This window comes from Artemia sp. Qi Xiang Cuo, chromosome 4, assembly GCF_049724085.1.
Source record: "Artemia sp. Qi Xiang Cuo chromosome 4, ASM4972408v1, whole genome shotgun sequence".
Classification (NCBI taxonomy): Eukaryota; Metazoa; Arthropoda; class Branchiopoda; order Anostraca; family Artemiidae; genus Artemia; species Artemia sp. Qi Xiang Cuo.
This window is the reverse complement of record NC_142797.1, coordinates 63,143,195-63,164,660: the sequence shown is the minus strand read 5'-3', so window position 1 is coordinate 63,164,660 and position 21,466 is coordinate 63,143,195. Positions and strand designations below refer to the sequence as shown.

Sequence of the window (21,466 nt, the reverse complement as noted above, 5' to 3'; positions counted from 1 at the left end):
CTTTAATGGAAAACGCAAAACATAGCCCAAAAACAAAATGATCTCTCTCTATGGAGCCAGAAAATTCTGCGAGCATACTGTAGGAAATAAAAGACTACATCCCCCCCCTTTCCCAATGATAAATTCTGCATGTTAGAAATGAACAAATTTATAATCCTTGCCCCAGGGGCTGTGGAGGCAAACGGATTTTTATGCAGTAATTACAAGAAGTGATGACGATTTAACGTTGATGATCCAGACATTTAAAACAATATGCAAATTCAAACATATGAATTTCATTCTATGAATCAAAGAAGTCTCAACTTTTCACTTCAAGATGAATATAGTGTTGAGTTGAAAGACTTTATCCGCTAAACATTGAAGATAATGATCTTCTATATAAAGAAGAATAAATCTAAAGTAAAATTTATTCAAAGGAGGGGGAAAAGAAAATCTATTTAAATATATACTATCTTTATAAAAGAGCAATAATTGTATATTTATTTATTTTTCTCGAAAACGGCTCCATATTTTTTCATTCCAGCTTAAAAAACGATCTAGATAGGTCATAAGTTTGATAAAATTCGCTAAGAGCCTTACTTTTAGATAAAATATTCATGTCAGTGACATAATTTTTGTGTACATCAGTGCAGTATTGTAATGACGTTGGCATGCTTATGTGGAACAATTGAAGATTTTCAAGCATGGAGAAGTTTCCATTAAATTGCTTAAAGAGCAAAAAACTGGTAATCACAAAAATAGTTGTATATTTTAACAAGGAATTAAAACAATTATAAAACCTTAAAACAGAAAACCAATACTTTGGAGCTTATTTCAGACAGATTTTCAGATGTCAAGAAAAATCCCCAGTAGACAATCGGGGTTAAAAATTGAACTTGCATCAATAATCAAATATTTTTGAAAAAACAACAGTATGAAAAGACATTAAATTGCTTAAAGAGCAAAAAACTGTTAATTGTAAAAAAAATGTATATATTTGAACAAGGGATTACAACAATTCAAAAAACTTAAAAAATAGAACCAAAAGCTTGAACTTAGTAGACAAGCGGTGTTAGAAATCAGACTTTCTTCAATAATCAAATGTCTTTGAAAAGACAGCAGTATGAAAAGACACATCAGTATGGAAAACTTATCTAGAGGTAGCCCCAAAAAACGACAATTTACAAGTTTTATAAATAATAATTCGTTGCGAGAAAAGGAAGTTTTGGTCCCACCACCTGAACAATTAAAAAATCTACAACCTGGACCATCATCCGGGTTGCAGCTGTAGCTAGCAACCTAGTAAGAGACGATCACGTCCAATGTTAAGAAATATAAAAACCCATAACTCCTAAAAAAAAGATTCATATCAAAACAAAAAGTACACCATTAGAACCGCCTTGTCCAAAACCTCTGTATAGGAAATGTAATACTAGACCAATAAGGGCAATAGTACCCCAAAAACCAAAATTTAAAAGTGATATAAATGATAACTCGTTGGAAGAAAAAGAAGTTTATGTCCCACCACCCGAACAATAACAAATCAACAACCTGGACCATGATCTAAGACTAGACCAATAAGGGCAGCTAAAGCAAAAGGGCATTGGAAAATTGTCTGAAGCAATAAAATCCAAAATATAGAAGAAAGAAAATTGGGGTTAGAAGATAAGCAACAGAGAATCAAAACGTGTCCAAACTGATAAAAAATGATAGGGAAGAGAATTAAAATGATGATTCTTTGGAACCACCACCTTAAGTATCAAACGTGATAAGACCGAGAGAACGGCCGAACTAATTAAATTCACAATGGGTGAAAATCAACAACCTGGACCATCAATTGCGACAATACAAATACGGGCAGCTAATGCAAAGAGCATTGCTAAACTGTCTGAAGCAATCAAAATCCAAAACGAAGAAAAAAAACATATGCGGTTAGAAGATATGCAATAGCGAGTATCAAAACGTGTCAAAAATAAAAATGCAGAGCAAAGACACGGGAGGTTAGAAGACATGCGAAAACCAGAATTAGAGCGTGTCAAAAATGAAAATGAAGACCAGCAAAACGGGTGGCTAAAAGACATATGAAACCGAGATATTCTGACCTACAAAAGCCATCTAGATAGGTCTGCGAGAACAAGGAAATACACGGTTAAAAGATAGACGGCAGTGAGAATTATAAGCAATCACGGAAAAGTAATATAATATAATAATAATATATATTGAAAACCCGTCGTATACAATAAATGTACAATGACAGAGCATACAAAAATACGAAAAGAGGAAACAAAATGATAATAATAACAACAAAAGCAACAACTTCTTAAATAGTATACAAAATAGTGTGAAAAGTGGAAACTGAAAGATAGCATACTCAAAGATTACAACAGAAACAACAACTTCTTCGAAAATAGCAACAAAGACAACAACTTTTGAAAGGAGAAAAAAAAAAATAAAAATAAAAAGGGAAACAAGAGGGAAAATTAAACAAGCAAACTTTCCCAATCATGCTTTAGAATTGCTGGTTTTGTTTTTTGCCGGCTAATAAGTGTCTCAACAGCTAGATTTGGGTCCGCTAGGTTATAGCGCCGAATCAAAAAACTATTTTTTGTCCAAGGTTGCAATTTTAGTAGGTACTTTGCAAAACGGAAAAATAAAGAGCGGATTTTAAACTTTTCACGGTTTGCCAATAAATTCCAGAAAGGGGTCACATATAATATATGTGGCACAGCGGTAGCGTTGTAAATACTTGCCAGTAGTGGACGGTTAAAGCTCAGAGTGGATTCAACGATCAAAGCATAGGAGCTGGAAATTCGCCGTTCAAGATGTGAGATCAGGAGGGAGCGGGTATGCTGCAATGAGGAACCTAGTGACAGCCCTAGATATACTATTTTATCAACTGGTTTTACTGAACAATCACCTAGTGTGATATTAGTAGGAGGGTCATTCTTCCAATTATAAAGCAAAGCTTCCGACTTTTGGGAGTTAAATCTCAGACCGACTTTCTCGTAGTGGGACTGCAGACATGAGAATATTTCCGAAAGGCGGTTAAGCGTCTGGCTGAGATTTAGCATGTCATTGGCATAGCATACCAGGGAGATGTCAATGGAACTGAGACTTCATGATGGACAGCTGTCTTGAGGTTCAATAATGTAGTTATTGAAGAAATTGGGGGATAAAACTGCTCCCTGACGGGCACCTGTACGGACTGGTATCAAAGCTGACCGTGGGGCTGGCGGAAGGCCTGTATCGGGAGGGAGCTTGAGTCGCACACGAAGGTGAGAATAAATATCACGGAAAGCCCGGATGATATTTTAGTTCACTCCTCTTTTAGCTGAGTTTAGCAACATACGTGCATGAATCAATGAATCAAACACTCTCTGCAGGTCCAAGCCCCCGATCGCTAGACTTTCTCCTGATTTGTTTGCATCTAGGAGTGCATATGCAACGACATGGAGCGCTTCCACACAACCAATTCCGTGTTGGAAACCGAATTGTCTTGGTGGACTACAACACAGTTTTTCAAACTCATCTACGAACAAAAGTTCAAATAACTTGCAGAGAGTGGTAGCAACCGTGATTGGACGGAAAGAGGAGCATTGCATGGTAACTTTTCCTTTTTTAGGAACTGGCGTAAGATCTCCAATTGAGAAATTGGTTGGGACAATACCCTGAATGAGAATAATCTGCATTAGGAGGGTTATATGACTAATGAGAGCGGGCCCAACACTTTTTAGATGAAGTGCACTGATCCCGTCAATCCCAAAAGATTGTTTAGGTTTTAGGTGAGAGATGGTCCTACATACAGCTCCCTCCGTTACAAGATAATCACTCCGAGGACAACTATCTAAGAAGTCGTCCAACTCAGCTTCGTATCTTTCGTTGAGGGCTGGGTCAGGAGGTGAAAATTCTGACTCATAATATGCGTACCATTCAGAGTCAGGGATTGCAGATGCGGATGAAGACTCATCGCTTTTAGAGGAAAGAAAACGTCAAAGGAGAGAAGGATTAATTTTGTCCCGTGTAGATTCGATATCAATCATCTTTTTCTGTGAGCTTTTAGCTCCTTTGCGAATTTTCTTTTTGTGAGCAGGCGGATTGAATTGACTACCCCCGAACGGGGACGTCCACAAGAAACCCAAATTTGAAGCCAAAATTCAGACTTAGAATGGGTATCCACTAACTCTGGATTTTCAGACCAGCCTGGGAGGGTATGATGACGGGGTCTACTTAGAGGGACGGCAGCTTTTTCAGCACGGCGAAGGGCATGGCCAATTTCTGCGCAATAAAAGTCAACTGATAGTTGTGTTTCCTCCCTTGAAAGAGCAGTTAATCCAGAGAGAAGATGGAAAGGGACACTGATCTTACTAAGGACTCTGGCGGCTTCTTCTTGAAATAAAACAGGGTTAATTTTACGCCAATCACGGCGAGACCTAGGAGGTGTTTTTGAAGTTGTATGCGTTTGTGTATCTGAGCTGCGGCAAAGAATATCGGCTGAGAACTGTATTGGTAAGTGATCAGACAGCTGAAAATCAAGCACAACCTTGACAGGCGAAATCCTGAGATTTGCGGACGCAACGACGTGATCGAGATCTGATGTGGACATTTAGGTGTGTACATGTGTAAAATTTAAATCTTTGCACTTGAGGTCAAACTGGTCTCCAAAAATACTAAGCAACAACGTAGAACGTAAAGACGTAGATAAGAGCGGTTCATTCAAGTCGCAATTGAAGTCACCAACTAATATGCATTGAATGCTTAAGGATCTAATACGGTTAATACACTGGCCGAGTTTATCACTAGAACAAGTAAAAGCACGCTCCGAACGCTCATCTTGGTAATTTGTAGGCAAATATACATTAATAAAAACACAGCCCTCAACACGAATCGCCAGAAAATTATCATTGACTTCAAATACACTAGATCTTAGAGTCGAACGAACGAAAGTGGCAATATCACCGGAGGGTCGCCCTTTTCCACTTAGCTGCTTCGTTGAAATTGAATGGACCGATACTGAACTATTAAAACTAAGAATACTTTTACTGCGGCTTGTGACGAAGTGTTCTTGTAAACAGACAACTTCATTTTGCTCAAATAAAACATCTAAGATTGGAATTTTATTCGTGAACAAGCCATTAATGGTCCACGATAAACATTTAACTGCAAAGCTTCAGATGTCATTTCTTTTGTGGATTACTATTTGTGGGACATTTTACACTGTAACACGTGTGACTGCCGATTTGGCATTCAACGCAGAATGTTGGCTGTCTGCATGGTTCATCTCGCGTAGAACGATGTTCACTTGAGGCACATCTAGAGCATACAGGTTCAGCCGTACACTGGGAAGCGAGATGACCGATTTTGTGATAGTTATAGCATCGTCTTGACAAGAACTTAAACGGATCAGCAGGTAGACGCTCGTAGCCGATAATCACCAAAACACTCAGAAATTGTTGAAGCTCACTGAGAGTGTTAAAATACACTTTGAAAGAACGGGATTTTCTGCAGTGTTCAGTCTTCGTACTATTAGGGATTAGATTTTTTAGTCTTTCACAGTTTATATCCTCAGGCAAATTTCGAAGCACAGCTATGTGCAGGGGTTCTCGAACACCAATTTTGAGATGAGGCTTGGAAGATTTCGCTGTCTCAACGATTTTCGCTGCTGCAGCTTTTGACCTGACCCCAAGCTTCCATTCGTTTGCAGATTTGCGAAGGTCACTAATGTCATTTGTATTTTCACAGAAACTGTCTATGAAAGCTTTCCGGTCATTTGGGCCATTGAGCTCCTTGGGGGGATTTTTCAAGACGACAAAATAAGTAGAGTTTCTGGGCTTGGACGTTTCAGGTGCACGACGACTGCTTGTGAAAATACTGGTGGCTGGTGTAGACTGGGTGGCCAAAAATTATCAAGCTTCCAATAGTGTTCATTTACTTTGAAAGTAACTGTTGCATTCACCACATCTCCGATGACCGGAACCGAGCAGGGGTTAAAGATGACAAATTTTGGCATGCTCACATTATTTTTCGCAGCTGAAACTAGAATTTTGTATATTTCAATGATATTGTCTTCATCTTTAGAGTAGGTCACAAGACAATTCGTAATATTCAACTCAGTATGAAGGATTCGCTTTGCCTTTATAAAATCTTCATGTGTATAGAAAGCAACACACGCTTTTACGATACACTCCAATTTTATTCCATCTGTTAGTGCTCTCGTTAAACAATTCAGTAACGGATTCAAAATAATTTTTTCACTTTCAGCCATCGTAGTTCTAAGCGTAATTAAATCTTAAAGTAAAGTCACAAAACAATGACTTGCCCTCAAGGGGGCTTTTTTAAGTCCCCCCACTTTCCAATAAACGCCTTCTAATTATCCACATGAAATAATTCAATCCAAATGAAAACTCAATCCAATCAAGCAAGGCATCATATGTCTGCACTCTCAATGTTATAATATATTCCAATGTTAATCCGGCTTAAAATTGAACTATTGTATACCGGTCAGATGTCAATGACGAAATATATTTAGTCTCTAATTGATTCCGAAATATAATCCTTTTTTAACACAGATAGCTCTTAACAGGTCAGAGACTGAACGTGATCAGAACGTGTTAAGAATGTAGTGAAAGACAAAAACTTGTGCTGCTATGAGAACAGCGAAAGCAAAAATAAGACGAGGTAAAAAATTAAAGTGAGGAACAAAATAAATATTACGATATAAGAACACAATCATAATCTTCGACGCCAACAAAATGTGGCGCAAAACCCAGTGCTAATCTACAAAGATGCTAACAACAACACAACTCTTTATTACAAGTTACTAGGACTCTTCAACACTCTTTGTGTTTCCTTGGGTGTCTTCTATTTTCCCTAAGAAAGAGTAGCAAACAAAAAATCTCACTTTAAATCTCACTCATTTGGAGGTTGTTACATAGAACAAGAATCAATATATACAAGCTTACCACCTGTCGAGTGCCGGGGCCCGTATCGAAATCGACTACATAATTTTTTTTTCTTAACTGGCATATTGACATTTCTGGCCACTGAACGCAATCTGAATAGGTCACAACTTTAAAGAAGAATTTGTGTTTTTCCCATAATGGTTGTAACGAACCTATGCTGACGCCAAGACATCAAGAAGAGGCTCACATTGTCTGCGGTTACAAGATAAGTGACGATGAGAATCAATATAGAAAAGCCTGTCGCATAGCAATGACAGGGTCTGACCTCGAAATCGGCAAATTGACGTTTTTGGGCACAAAGACCAATATGTCATAAATATGTCACAACTTTAAGGAAGAGTTCGTATTTTTCCCAGGGTGGCTGTATCGAACCTGTGATAACGTCATGAGATAAAGAACAGAATAAAATTGTCAGCAGTTAGAAGACAAGCGACAATGAGAAACCATATATAGAAGCCTGCCACGTGCCAGAGCCCGACAGCAAAGCCGCCAGGCTCCGGTATTCGGCTCCTGATCTCATTATATCATTTTTGCGGTCAGTCATCGCTGATCCTTGTCTTCCAACCGTAGATTTCATTGTCCATTTTTGTTCATATTTATCTCAGAAAGTTTTTTCCACGCCTTTTACATTAGCAGTTTAGATTCATACATCATCTCATTTAATTTCTTAAGGCATTATAGATAACAAATACGTCTTTTCCAGTTTCCAACCACAGATCACTGTTCAAATTTCGTTTATAATTCAATGTGATTCTCTCTGACGTTTGTTCCATGTCTTTTTTTTAGCTGTTGCGATGCTCACTTTTCCTGCTTTTCTAATCACATTTATCTGTGCTTCATTTTCATCAATCAACCCCTTAAATATTTTAAATGACCTAAACTTAGAATTAGGGCCTTTGTAAAATTACGTTTTTTGTTATTGGACATTAACTTTTGCCTTTTGTCATTATGAAAAACATAACACCGAACCTTCGTTTTTTTTAACACACGCTGATACAGTATCAGGTTCTTGGCTAACGTCCTTATAAAACTCTGATGTCGTTATTTATAGCTATTAAATAAAAAAAAACATTTTTTTTTTAACTGAAAGTAAGGAGCGACATTAAAACTTAAAACGAACAGAAATTATTCCGTATATGAAAGGGGCTGTCCCCTCCTCAACGCCTCGCTCTTTACGCTAGTTTTTTAAAAGAGTTGTGAGAAAGAGCAAAACCCCAAACTTTTTGATTTTATGGCTAGGAGCTTTTATAAAACATTGAACGTCGACATTTTCCCCGGCTTGTCTTTTGTCATTATGAAATACATATCGCCGAAACTTATTCTTTAAAAAAAAAGGCATGGTAAGCATTGATGACCTTATCCATGTCTAAATTCCATACCCAACTATTATAACTATCACTTTCAATTTTAGAACGTTTTGACTCCACTTTCGCTTATCTTCTAACCCCAATTTTCTTTCTTCTTCATTTTTAATTTTCATTACTTCAGACAATTGGCCAATGCCCTTTGCTTTAGCTGCCCTTATTGGTCTAGCTTTAAATGATGGTTCATCCTGTCAGCTTGTTAATGGCTCATGTAGTAGAAAACAGAAACCTCTTCTTCTTCCAATAAATTTATTAATTATAGCAGTTATAAATTCTTTTTTTGGGGTATTGTCTCATTTGGTAGTCCAGGTTGTTGATTATCACCCGTTGTCAATTTATTTTGTTCGGGTTGTTCTCTTGGTCTTATCACGTTTGATAGTTCAGGTGGTTCCAAAGAATCATCATATTAATTCTCCTCGCTATCACTTTCAATTTTGACACGTTTTGATTCTCGCTGTCGCTTATCTTCTAATCCAAATTTTCGTTCTTCTTTATTTTGGATTTTCATTACTACCGACAATTCCTTAATGCCTTTTGCTTTAGCTGCCCTTATTTGTCTAGTATTACATGATGATCCAGGTTATAGATGTGTTAATTGTTCAGGTGGTGGGACGAAAACTTGTTTTTCTTCCAACAAATTATCATTTATAACACCTGTAAATTTCCGTTTTTTGGGTCTTATCTCATTTGGCGGTCCAGGTTTTTGATTTTTACACATTGAGAATTTAATGCCAATAACCTTTGCTTTAACTGCCCTTACTGGTCTAGTATTACATGATGGTCCTTTGCTTCAAACAGCTTCAGATAATTGCCAATGAATTTTACTCTAGCTGCCCTTATTGGTCTAATTTTACATAACGGTCCAGGTTGTATATTATTAATTGTTCAGGTGGTGGGACAAAAAATTCTTTTCCTTTCAATGAATAATTATTTATAACCTTTGTAAGTTTTCCTTTTTTTGTGTCTATCTATCTCTAGACAAGTTTTTCATACTGAGATATCTTTTCATACTGAAGTAGTTTCGAAGATATTTGAGATTTAAGTCCAATTTCTAAAATCCATTGTCTACTAATCTTCAAACATTAGGTTTTCTTTTTTAAGGTTTTTGAATCGTTTTTTTTTGCAAAGGTTTTTGCTAAAATATACAGAAAAGTTTTTGCAATAACCAGTTTTTGGCTTTTTAAGCAATTTAACGTCTTTTCATACAGCTGTCTTTTCATACAGCTGTCTTTTCAAAGATATTTGATTATTCAAGTAAGTTCGATTTCTTCTAAGCTTCAAACCTTTGTTTTTTTTTAAGGTTTTTGAATTGTTGCAATCCCTTGTTAAAATATATATAAATATTTTGGCCGTTACCAGTTTTTTTTCTCTTTACGCAATTTAATGTCTTTTCATACGGCTGTATTTTCAAAGATATTTGATTATTGAATCAACTCCGATTTCTATCAACGATTTCTACTAAGCTTCAAACTTTTGGTTTTCTTTTTTAAGGTTTTTGAATTGTTGTAATCCATTGTCAAAATATATACAAATATTTTTTCAATTACCAGTTTTTTGCTCTTCAAGTAATTTAATATAACCTTCTCCATGCATGAAAACCTTCATTTTTTCCACACAAGTGTGACAACGTCATAGCAATACTGGTGTATATAAAATTGACGTCACTCACATAAATATTTTTTTCTAAAATTAAGGCTGTTAACAAATTTTCTCAAACTTCAGGCCTATCTAGATTGTTTTTTTTAGATCAGAATATCTCACGATGCCAATTTTCCCCAAAAAATATGGAGCCGTTTTCGAGAAAAAAATAAATAAATACATACATACACAATTATTGCTCACTTATAAAGATAGTATATTTTTTTTATTAATAAACACATTAATACACGTTATATCCTCAGAGCACTGAAATCAATATCGTGCATACCTCTTGGTCGAATAATATTGATCTCTTCCCATTTTGAACTACCTATTTTTCAATGTAGGTTTTAATGGGAGATTGTAGAATGTGTGGGTTAGTCTAATAGGGTTAAAAATTCAATACATTTATTAGTTTGAAACAAGCATAGCCGGTGTATATTATTTCCAACTGATCTACTACTATTAACTATAATTATAGCATTATCACTCTGAATTAAACATTTTTTTTTTAACATTTTTTTAACACTAGTAGAAAGGCCACTATCTTGCTAACCTCTAAAAAAGGCCTCCGAGCCTACTAGAAAGGGAACTAAAATTCTTAATTAGACTATCTTTAGAGGGAGTCAATGAAATAATATCATCAGCATATAGAGACGCAACCCATCCCCAAAAAATACGGGTGTATGTATTGTATGTATGTACAACTTTTTTCTTAGTTTTTCGTAGCCTATATATGATGTATGTAAAATTATAAAAGATGACAAATGACTCCGAACAGCTAAAGAAAAACGAATTCACACAGCAAATTATGTAACTAATTTAGAATGCTTCCATTTGCGAGTACTTCTTCTAGAAATGCTACTTTTAGGAATACAGTACTTTTGCTGATGACGGTCACTGTATATATGACCGAAATATCCAGAATTTTTATCATTGTTTTTTCACTATTTAATAGAAGAATTTATTCCTATTTGAACTGTTTTTTGTAAGCTATAATCCACACCATCTGGCACAGAAAAAATGAGCTGCACGTTAGGAGGTTGTTGCCCCAGTGAGGTAGCACATTGATTTACATCATCCTCAACTTCCGCATTCTCATATAACCCTTGCCATAATTGGTTGTGTCTGTCAGTATTTCTTCTAACAGATCCATTGAGGTAGGAGGGATCAACGATTTTCGACAATTGTGGATTTGCATTTTTTGGGTCGTCATCGTGACGTGATTTACATGAAAATTTTTGTTTTCTAAAATTAAGGTTATAAACGAATTTTCGCAGTCTTTTGTGAAATTTCCTCAATCGTTTTTCCAGCCAGTAAATCTCAGGGAGCCAATTTAAAAAAAAATATAAATATATAAATACATATGTGATTACTCGTTTAAAGTGAGTAGATAGATACATATCAATTTATAAATCTTTCTATCTATGCATGTATTAAATCTATGTTTCTATGTTGAATAAAACTGTTGGTTGCAGTTTTTGAGGATATCTAGATGGTCCAAAGGACATTACGCGGTTTAATGGACCCCAGGGTGTCTGTGTCTTATTAGACGGCTCTATTTTGATTGCTGACACGGGAAATATTCGCATTCGAATGGTAATTATGATTATTCTCCCTTTTCTCTTTTTCATTGCTTTTGTTTAATTTCAAGTATAAGTTACAACTTTTAGAAATTACTTTTTTTTCTAATTGAAATCTTAAATCTTATTGAATGAATGGGCACTTCTTATTCAGTTTTCAAACCATTTTTCTTTTAATTGTTTGGTCGAATCTTTATTATTGAATTTTTTCATTTGATAACAAATTTTTCGACATATTATATATATTTGAACAGGCTTTATACATAACAGCTAAATAAAATTAGTCCACTAATTCACAATAATGTCTAAGAAGTATAAGAAAAGGTAAAAATAGTCACATTTAAAGACGAATTACATACTTGGCAATATCATTTCTAAATCCCATGGTGGTGCAGTGGGTTTGACCTTAGTTGGGCAATACGGGACCCAGAAATCGAATCTAGCTGTAGCAGCCCACTTCAGGGCTGACTTGGGACCATAGTTGTCAAGAAGTGTCATTATTCCGATTACTAACATTATACAACTTTTAGCTAGACGGAATTACACAATTAATAAAATTCATTTTAGGGGATTAGAATCCAGAAAGGGAAAAATGTGTGAAATCTTTTATTTTTATGCGTATATATCGGTATATATCAATGAGCAGAAATTGCCTTATGCATACTAGGATAGTTTTTCTAGTGTTACTGTGTGCTTGTTAAAGATCGTGAAGTTTATACGAAGAAGAAAACCTTATAAATTAAATTATTTGACAGTTAAGTTTGAAATTTTAGACAATTTACTTAAAGTCGTCATATAATCAGAAAGGGAGGTAAGAATTGGAAGATTTGATTTAAGGCCTATAACAAGATGTATGGGGGTTTGTTTATCGTGTTCTAAAATACCAATGGTTTTAAAATATGTTTAATGTCCTTTTCAGGGACGTTTGTCATATACAATGTAGCATTAGTGTTTGATAATTAATACTTTTAATAATGATAAAATAATGGAAGAGAAGCGGGTGGCAGCGTAAGATAAGCTAAATAACACTAATAGTTGACGTACCAAGGTATGACTTGAAAGAACTCTACCCCATAGTAACTGGAAATTTAAGAACACGTTTGGGAAAAAAACGGCTGCCAATTGATGAAAAATTGCTATTTGAAGGTGATTCAGGATTGGTAACTATTATTTTGATTAGTCCTAGTGGTAGAAGTTGATGGCGAAAATAATTTCCGGGAATTTTGAAAAAAAAGTCTGAGACCCCTCGAAAAGGGCGTCAGATCGAAATGAAAACTGCACCTTGGGAATTATAATAGTCGAAAACTCCATATAGACGCATTACAATCCCCATCTTCGGCAACAAGTAAAGTCCCTTTTTCGTCCTAAAACTTTTCTAGTTTCCTAAAACACTGCCCTCTTCACCATAAAATGTGCAGGTTAATTTGTTGTATTAGGTCTTTCTATAAAAATTTAAGCAACGCACATTTAATATGGAAAATATATGTTAAGTAGCTATAAAAGATGGCTTTACTGAATGTTCATTCACTAAGTTTATCGAAATACATCTTTTAAGCCAAGGAAGGTAGTGTATTATTTAGTGTATTTTTTCCATTCTCTTCAACTAATTTAGTCAAGCTAGTTTTCCTTTAAGAATACAATGTTCATCAATTTTTCATCTGTGGATGTTTCTTGAAATTTTTGTCTGTAACAAAATTTCTTTTCCAAGGTAACGTACACGAATTTGGCTTCTATGCAAGCCAATGACAACTACTCTGATGTCTTTACCGTATTCCTAACGTTCATCTCCGAACTGTCTTACAAATAAGGAAATCTGCGATGGTTGCTTGGTTCAGGGCTACTTGCCACTTCAGTGATTTAAAGATATGAAACATGAAACATGAAAAACATGAAAGTGATGCTTCACTTTTTTCTTCACCACCATTGGGGTCCTGAAACGTCATAGAGACGTCTTTAAGGGCTTCGAAATAAAAATTAGCAATGAATCCTCGTCTCTGAATGGTCAATAACGTCTTCCGATGACCAAAAGAAATGGGATGATGTTTTTTTCTATTGTTGCTTAATGTATGTTTCTTTTGACTCAATAAACATATAGAGAATCTGCACTTTTTAAAACAGTATTTGCTGAGATCAGCGTATTTATTCACTTATTTTGGCAATGCAGCCCGTATGAGCTGCAATAGCCCTTATTTAGAATGCTATATAGCGCCTAAGGCACGTGAGAAGTGCAGTTCACAAGTAACTATCGTAGCCAAAAGTAGCCAAAAGCCAAAAGTAGCTTTAACTGAGGAAGTGCCCTGTCCAAAAAAAAGAAGAAAATCAAAAGTGGCATAAGGTCAACAATGGAACGTACAAAGACCAAAAAAAGGGAAAAGCACAAAGGCCAAAAAAGAAGAAAAGCCCAAAACTTGAAAAGAAAACCCAAAAAACTTGAGAACCTATCAAGGCCGCCAAATCCACCGAATGTGTTATCTGTTTCTTCGTGTTCTTCCTCACCACCTGGACGACTATAATTAAAAAAGGCCTCAAATGGGCTGGCAGATTCAAAAAACTGATCAAACGTTGCTCTTGGATCGCTACGGAATGCATATGAGAAATCTCGACCACCTGCTCCTCGTCCAGGCCATCCTGTAGCACCTTTTAGCCCTTCTTCACCATATTGGTCAAATATATCTCTTTTGTTTTTGTCACTAAGTATTTCATAGGCTTCTGCTATTTCTTTGAATTTTTCTTCTGCTCCCTTATCTTTGTTTTTGTCCGGGTGGTATTTCAATGCTAATCTCCTGTAGGCTTTCTTTATTTCATCATCTGAAGTAAATTTGGATATTCCAAGTATCTTATAGAAATCTTTTTTCATATTGTTAAACATCTTAATAACTTATATTGATAAAATGGTGTAATTAATCCTTAAAACCTGAAGTAAAATAAAAATAAACTTTATGTTTGTTGGTATTTTTCTAGTTTCAATCCAAAAAGTAAAATTGTTGCTAAACACAATAAATATTTTTGCATTTTAAATAATATTCTTAGAGATTTTGAAATGAGGATTTTTTTTGTATAACATTATTTCAGCTGATCATTCTATAATCTGACCAAAGTATCTTATATCTTACAGCAATTTCTTTTTTCCTTTCTTTTTTTTTATCTCTCTTGACTTTTTTTCTATAATATACACTATCATTGATATTTCTTTAAAGATGGACTAGCTTGCAGATTAGTCCTGTAAGCCTTGTGAAAGTATTTTTAAGCTTAACATTGTTTGCAGATTGGTTCTGTAAGTCTTGTGAAAGTCTTGTTGAGTTTAAACCTTGAATAATGAGAAATAAACATCTGCATGTGATATTGTTGACCTTAACCTTGAATAATGAGAACAAAACCTATTTATATGTGTTTTTGGGCGATTTTTTTTGTTACTTTGGGACGTATTCGTCTTTTACTGGGTTGCAGCTTTTGCTACAACCACGACTTAAGATCGAACATTACACAGAGGAAAAGCTTTCAGCTTTTTCTTAGCAGGAACTAGTAAAGAACAAACTACGTTGTCATCACTGTAGCCCAAGACTCCCTTTAAAGTATAGCGTCATCTGTATATGGAACTAGTTTTTCGTAAAAAAAAAAAAAAAAAAAAAATTGGTTTATGTCTTTCAATAAAAATAGGTGTATCTCTTTCAACATTCTTTATTTCCCGAAAGTTCTGTCAAGAACATTGGCTTATTTTAAAGGTAATTGCTACATATGCTTGCTTTTGCAATTGATAAAACGCAAAATTTAAATTAAAATCAAGCTTCGTATACAAGATGATGATTGGCGTCATAATCGTAGGTCGCAATCATTAATCACGTTATAGTAAAACTATATGATGGCGTTAGTTGCAATGACGTTTGTACTATTATTAAAGGCTGACTGGTCGAGTAAGCGATCAAAGCTCCTAAGAAAAGTTAGGAGATCTGCGAGGCTGAATCAAATATGCTTTAAAGAGTCTTGGTAACAGTGATGACACCGTAGTTTGTTCTTTACTAGTTCCTGCCAAGGAAAAGCCAAAAGCCAAAGGCTTTTTCTTGACAAGAAACTGTGAAGTTTTCTTGCAGGGTTTCCTTGCAGTTTCCCTGAAGTTTCATTGCAAAGAACTGTGAAGAAAAACCGAAGGTTTTTTTTCTTGTTTTCGACCTGTTGCTTATAGTTTCCGACTTCCTGTCTGGCCGTATTCAGAATAGCTTTGCCTTGAACGACAATTACACGAACTCTTCATTTCTTCCAATTACCTGTGACGCGCCTCAAGGTACCAAACTTGCTGGTATCGTTTTTATGGCTGTCATAAACTACATCCTTCGGTCTTTCAAGGATATATACAAATTTGTGAATGATTTATTCTTCTTACTGAAATATGTACTCGAAGGAGACTTCGCTGTGCCGTGATTTGACCCTAGCATTACGAGTACGTCTTGCACCGATTGTGAACTAGCAAGTCTCACTCTCAATGAAATGATATGCAAGGTAATGACGTTCAACCCTCAAAAAACTGATTTACAAGAGCAAGTACCTCACTTCAAGCCTGTGAACAATGAAAAGATGTTGGATGTTTCTCGACTGATTGCAGGTTCAACAGTCATGCGAATGAGCTATTCCGCAAAGACTACGTTGCCCTGCAATCGCTTGTTACAATGAAAAGGTTCGGTTTCAGGGGGAGTCAATGAAACTAGCCTACATGAATTACGTTCTGCCTGTACTACAATCCAAGCGTCCTGTTTGGAGTGTCCCAGTTGAGCTACGAGCTAAGCCAAGATATTGAAGCCATACAAATACGTGCTTGTAAAATTATTTATGGAAAAAGCTTGACTTCCTATGAAAAGACCATTGAATTACTGGGACTCGAGTCACTCCACAACTGCCGCCAAAATATTACAATCGAATTTGGACAATATATTCTAAGAAGCTCAAAGCACAGGTGTATCCTCCCCCGAGCACACTCACCAGAAAAGAGAACAAGTTGGAGTCAGTTTACTGCCGCATAATGCGGTATCAGCATTCTCTTGTTCCCTTTTCACGGGTATGTTTAACAGCATAAAGTAATTGTTTAGTTCGTTTTTGTGCAATTTTTATGTACCTTGTAAACACCTCAGTTTTAGCACTTCTTATTGTGTCAATACATATGTCTATGTCTATATATAAATATATATATATATATATATATATATATATATATATATATATATATATATATATGTATATATATATATATACATATATATATATATATATATATATATATATATATATATATATATATATATATATATATATATATATATATATATATATATATATATATATATATATATATATATATATATTATATATATCTTCCATGATCATGGTTGCAGAGGTAGTTAAACTCATAGAGCGTCATCCAACTAAAATACAAAGACATAGGAAGAAAAATTGTCATCTCTATAGTCAGTTTTGAATAACTGAATGTGTTGATTTCATAGAACCCGGCTGTAAGAACACATTGCAAGGAATTGTGCTCTATGAAAGCCACTCTAAAGTAATCCATGTAAAAAGCCCTATTAAAGGATTTAAAACATGCTCTTAAATTTTCGGCTACTAATAGCTGGATATTGCCCCATACATTTGTATGCGATGTGCAGAAAATTCGTTTACGTCGCACACAGGATAAAGCCTTCGGCTTTTTCTAGACACAAGTCAGCTCTGCACAATATCCGAGTTGCAGCGGTAGCTAGCAACCTAGTAAGAGACGACCACGTCCCTTAGTAAAAACTACAATAACCCATAGCTCCTAAAAATAGAGTCAGATAAAAAAACAAGAAGTACCCTATAAGAGCCGCCTTGTCCGAAACCCCTATATAGGAAAGTTACCCTCCATCGGCTTTAACAAAAAGGAAAATATATTGGCTTGAAAAACAAGAAAAGTGGCTGAAACCATGATATTTTGCATCGACAGCAACTTTTTTTCTTTTGCCGATTTTTCTTCTCCGCTAGCAGGACACTGAAAAATCATAGAGATGTTTAATGGCTCATTTTAAAGGAAATTGCTACTATAGTAACTAATTTTTAAGATAATACAAGTATCTTTCGAAAAGTTCCTCATCAGGGGAATAGTGCAACTAGTAAGGGACGACCACGTCCCTCATTAAAAAATGTAATAGCCCATAACTCCAAAAGATGGTGTCAGCCGGTAACCACGCAGTTAAGCAGTTTCAGGGCTGCAGCGGTAGCTAGCAACCTAATAAGAGACGATCAGGTCCCATACTAAGAAATAAAATAGCCCATAACTTCTAAAAATAGACTCAAGTCGAAACACAAGTATACTATTAGAATCGCCTTGTCCGAAACCCCTATATAAGAAAATAACAGCTCCTTGGCTTGAATAACGAGGAAAATCCATTGGCTTGAAAAACAAGAAAAGTGGTCAGAACTACTATATACTGCATTTTTTTTTTTTTTTTTTTTTTTTTTTTTTTTTTTTTTTTTTTTTTTTGTCTATTTTCTCCGCAGCCAGCAAGGCAATATTTATACAGAGCAATCATACAGAGCTGTTTAATGGCTCATTTGAAAGGAAATTGTCACATCTAGTGCATTTTTAATAAAAAAAAATATTTAAAGTAAGAAATTTTTACAAAAAGCTGCATTTTCATGTACATGCTTGATGAATGAGGCCATAATCGTAGGTTGTAATAGTACATAATGTAAGAAGTACATGCAATATTTATACGCGCTTATCTTTTGTCAAGATAATATAAGAAATACATAAAGGATCCAAATAGTTAATTATAGATTGGGACAGTGTAAGTTCCATCGGATACAGCTGAAACCTAGTAAAGAACAAACCGCGGCACCTAGTAACTAAAAGTTAAGATAATACAAGCATGTTTTGAAAAGTTGCTTGTTTGAGATATAATGACATAGTGAGAATCGTCTCTCACTATTCCAAGTAAGCCAAAGCCGTAAGCTTTTTCCTGTTTGTAATTTTATAATAAAGCACTATGTCAAAAGGTGATCATTAGAAAAACAAACCACTGCATATATCCGGGTTACAGCGGTAGCTAGCAACTTAGGCGGTAGCAAGTAAGAGACGATCACGTCCCATACTAAGAAATACAATAGCCCATAGCTCCTGAAAAAAGAGTCAGATCAAAACACAAAGTATACTATTAGAACAGCCTTGTCCAAACCCCTATATGGACAACCTACAGTCTCTTGGCTTGAACAATTATATATAGGATCAATATAAAAACATGGAATTGGCTGTTCCATTTTCGAATTTTTGTGAATCATGGCCCAGCGGTAGCTCTAACCTAAAATCTTTAAGTTGTCTTATCGTGTTTAAAGAAATATTTTCCAGCACCTGTTTTTATTATATTGCAGAAACATCTGGTAGGTATGGAGTATAAGTAAGAGGAGAACCACAGCAGTTTATTTATCAAAATGTTAGAATACAAAAAGCCTTTTCCTGGTATTTACTGGTATTATTGATCCATAAATTAATCACACAGAGGTAACCTTGGATGTTATATTTAATTAACTCGGTTGGTTAATTACGATTAATGTGGTTTCCTTGTTAAACTAACGAATGTACATTTACAGGCGGCTGAAAAGCAAGGTAGCGCGATCTACTATTCCTCAGATTACTGCCCCTCAACTGCTGGTTAGAGAGACATTTTCTGGAAATGTCAAGAAGACGTTTGTTAACAGCGAAACGTTAGTTGAAATTCAAAACTCTGGGCTAACTGTCATGTCACCGTCTAAGTACAAAAAGTTAAAATCGTGGTTGTGGCGGTAGCTGCAACCTAATAACGGACGAACATCGACAAATTGTAACCGAAACGTCAGCAAACATAACCTAAAGTCAGTTATTGTGAAACCAAATCTTACTTTAGCTCTGTTATCAGGCCACCCACATCCAACAAGGAGTTCAACACGGGTCGTGCAGATTATCGTTTGAATTCCGTGTTCACGACCGACGAATGTCTTCTAAAACCCATGTTCAACTATGCTATTCTGGCGCGTGACAATTTTGAGGAACCCGTGTCCAGCACGCTAGGAACTCGCAAGATGAAAACGCTTTAAAGTTTCGCTGTGTTGAACACGGAGAATCTGAAAACGACTGTTGTCAAACCCACCCAAAACACGCTTCAAAGCCGGTGCCTGAAAACAAAACTCTTAAAGAGCGGTTTGAGTAAAAGTAATAGCACTAACATAAGATATAGGTTTTGACACGGAGCTCACTGCGTAATTCGCATCATACTTTAGAGCCCTTTTTCAAGGTGAGGAGAGAAGCTCAAAAAGCTCTTGTGTAGGGTTTTAGACCATGAAAAACTGATTGTGTCTATCAAAATTTACAATCTCCGGTATTTTGACCCTCCTTGGGCAAATAATTTATTTATTTTTCTTTAATGGCACAATATCAAGGAGCGTCAACTGAAATGGTCAGGCCATGTCTTATGAACACAAGAAGAGTACTTGACTCGCCGAATCCATCTAGCTAAACCCCTCAGCTCATGGAAGAGACGCCAAGGAGATCAGCAGAAAAACTGGTGGAACTTGGTTAAATCAGATTTTGAGCCTATATGAGGGGTTCAGACAGTTCAGTCACAGATGGACAACCCGATGGCTCCCACTTGCAAAGCACCTGGCAGCTGACCGTACTACGTGGTCCAAAACGGATCTGGAAGATCCTTGATACCAGATAAGGTGGAAACGCCTGATTCCCGCCACAAGTACAGGTAAGTAGGTAAAATGGCAGAAAATGCCACTTTGCTGTGGCCCAATCTCTTTTGTTAACTAAAACACGCGCTAAATATGACAATTTCTCTTCAAATGGGCCTAATACCAATATCCTACGACGATTCCTAAATAAGATTCAACTACCAATTCTTTTTCACTAGACAGTATTTTCAAAATAATTCTTAAACTTGCAGTTGTTATGGGTAGTGGTTCATTCTTTACTAGGTTGTAGAATGGGCTGCAACCATGATAAATGGAACAATATAAAATACTAATAATGCGTAACAAGGACAAAGCTCTAGAAAAAGTTACGATAGCCGGAATCTTACCCCAGACCCCGTTTTACCATGCACAGCATCAATCAACTCAGCAGCCAAATGGTTACTTAAGCGTGATTATTGTAAATAAACTTTAGTATTTCTAAGACTGTTTACATTTAAGCACTTGTCAGTACATGAGCTACCCACTCAAGGCACACTTAAAAGGAAAAACAACTTAAAAATTTATTTTCCATTTGAGTTTTATTATATTTGTATAAAAATAGAAACGTAATAATAGTTTTACCTGAAGGTTGAGCAAGTCCCACCTTATGTGGGTATGTATTATTACGATTTTCTTCATTTCCTGAGCCAACTAGGGCAACACATGATCTTTCAGTGAACAACCTAAGAAAAAGAATGAAAAAAAAAATAAGTACTTCATAATAAAAAGACCAAGGAGCAAGGGAAACTGATAAGAGTAGAAACTTCAAGGCTCTAATCATGGAGCACAAAGTTGTATTTGTGAAGTACAAAGACTAAATTGTGAAGTAAGGTTGTGAATTATTTTGATTGTGAAAAGAATTTAAAACTTATTCAATTCCAAACAGAAAATTTATTTTAGTTTACATTAATGTATAAACAATTTTTAAAACTATAAAATTAGTTGTAATTATGAAGCTGTAATTTAAATTAACATTACAAATTTAAGATTTTGATTGTGAAGTCCAAGGATTTCATTGTCAAGTTATAATTACTAGGTTCTGAATTACTTATAAGGTTCTGAATTACTTTAATAGTGATAAGGATTAAAACTTCTTCAATCCTAAGGTTAAGATTATTTTAACCTAAACTAATTTATAGCTAATTTTAAATTTTATTTTAATTGTGAAGTGCAAGGACTAGGAAACTTAAAATTGTTTAATTATAATTAATTATAA

At 35.3% G+C, this 21,466-nt stretch overlaps 1 protein-coding gene and 1 pseudogene across 2 annotated transcripts in view; both read right to left on the bottom strand.

Annotated features, from left to right (window-relative positions):
• Window positions 1-21,466, bottom strand: part of LOC148953315 (NHL repeat-containing protein 2) — a 217,865-nt gene that overhangs the window by 23,648 nt on the left and 172,751 nt on the right. For both annotated transcript variants that reach the window (XM_089088480.1, XM_089088479.1), the window contains exon 7: window positions 20,833-20,933. In XM_089088480.1, the coding sequence (XP_088944606.1) occupies window positions 20,833-20,933 (101 nt within the window). The remainder of the gene's footprint in view (window positions 1-20,832; window positions 20,934-21,466) is intronic.
• On the bottom strand, window positions 10,192-14,392 carry LOC148953318 (dnaJ protein homolog 1 pseudogene; annotated as a pseudogene).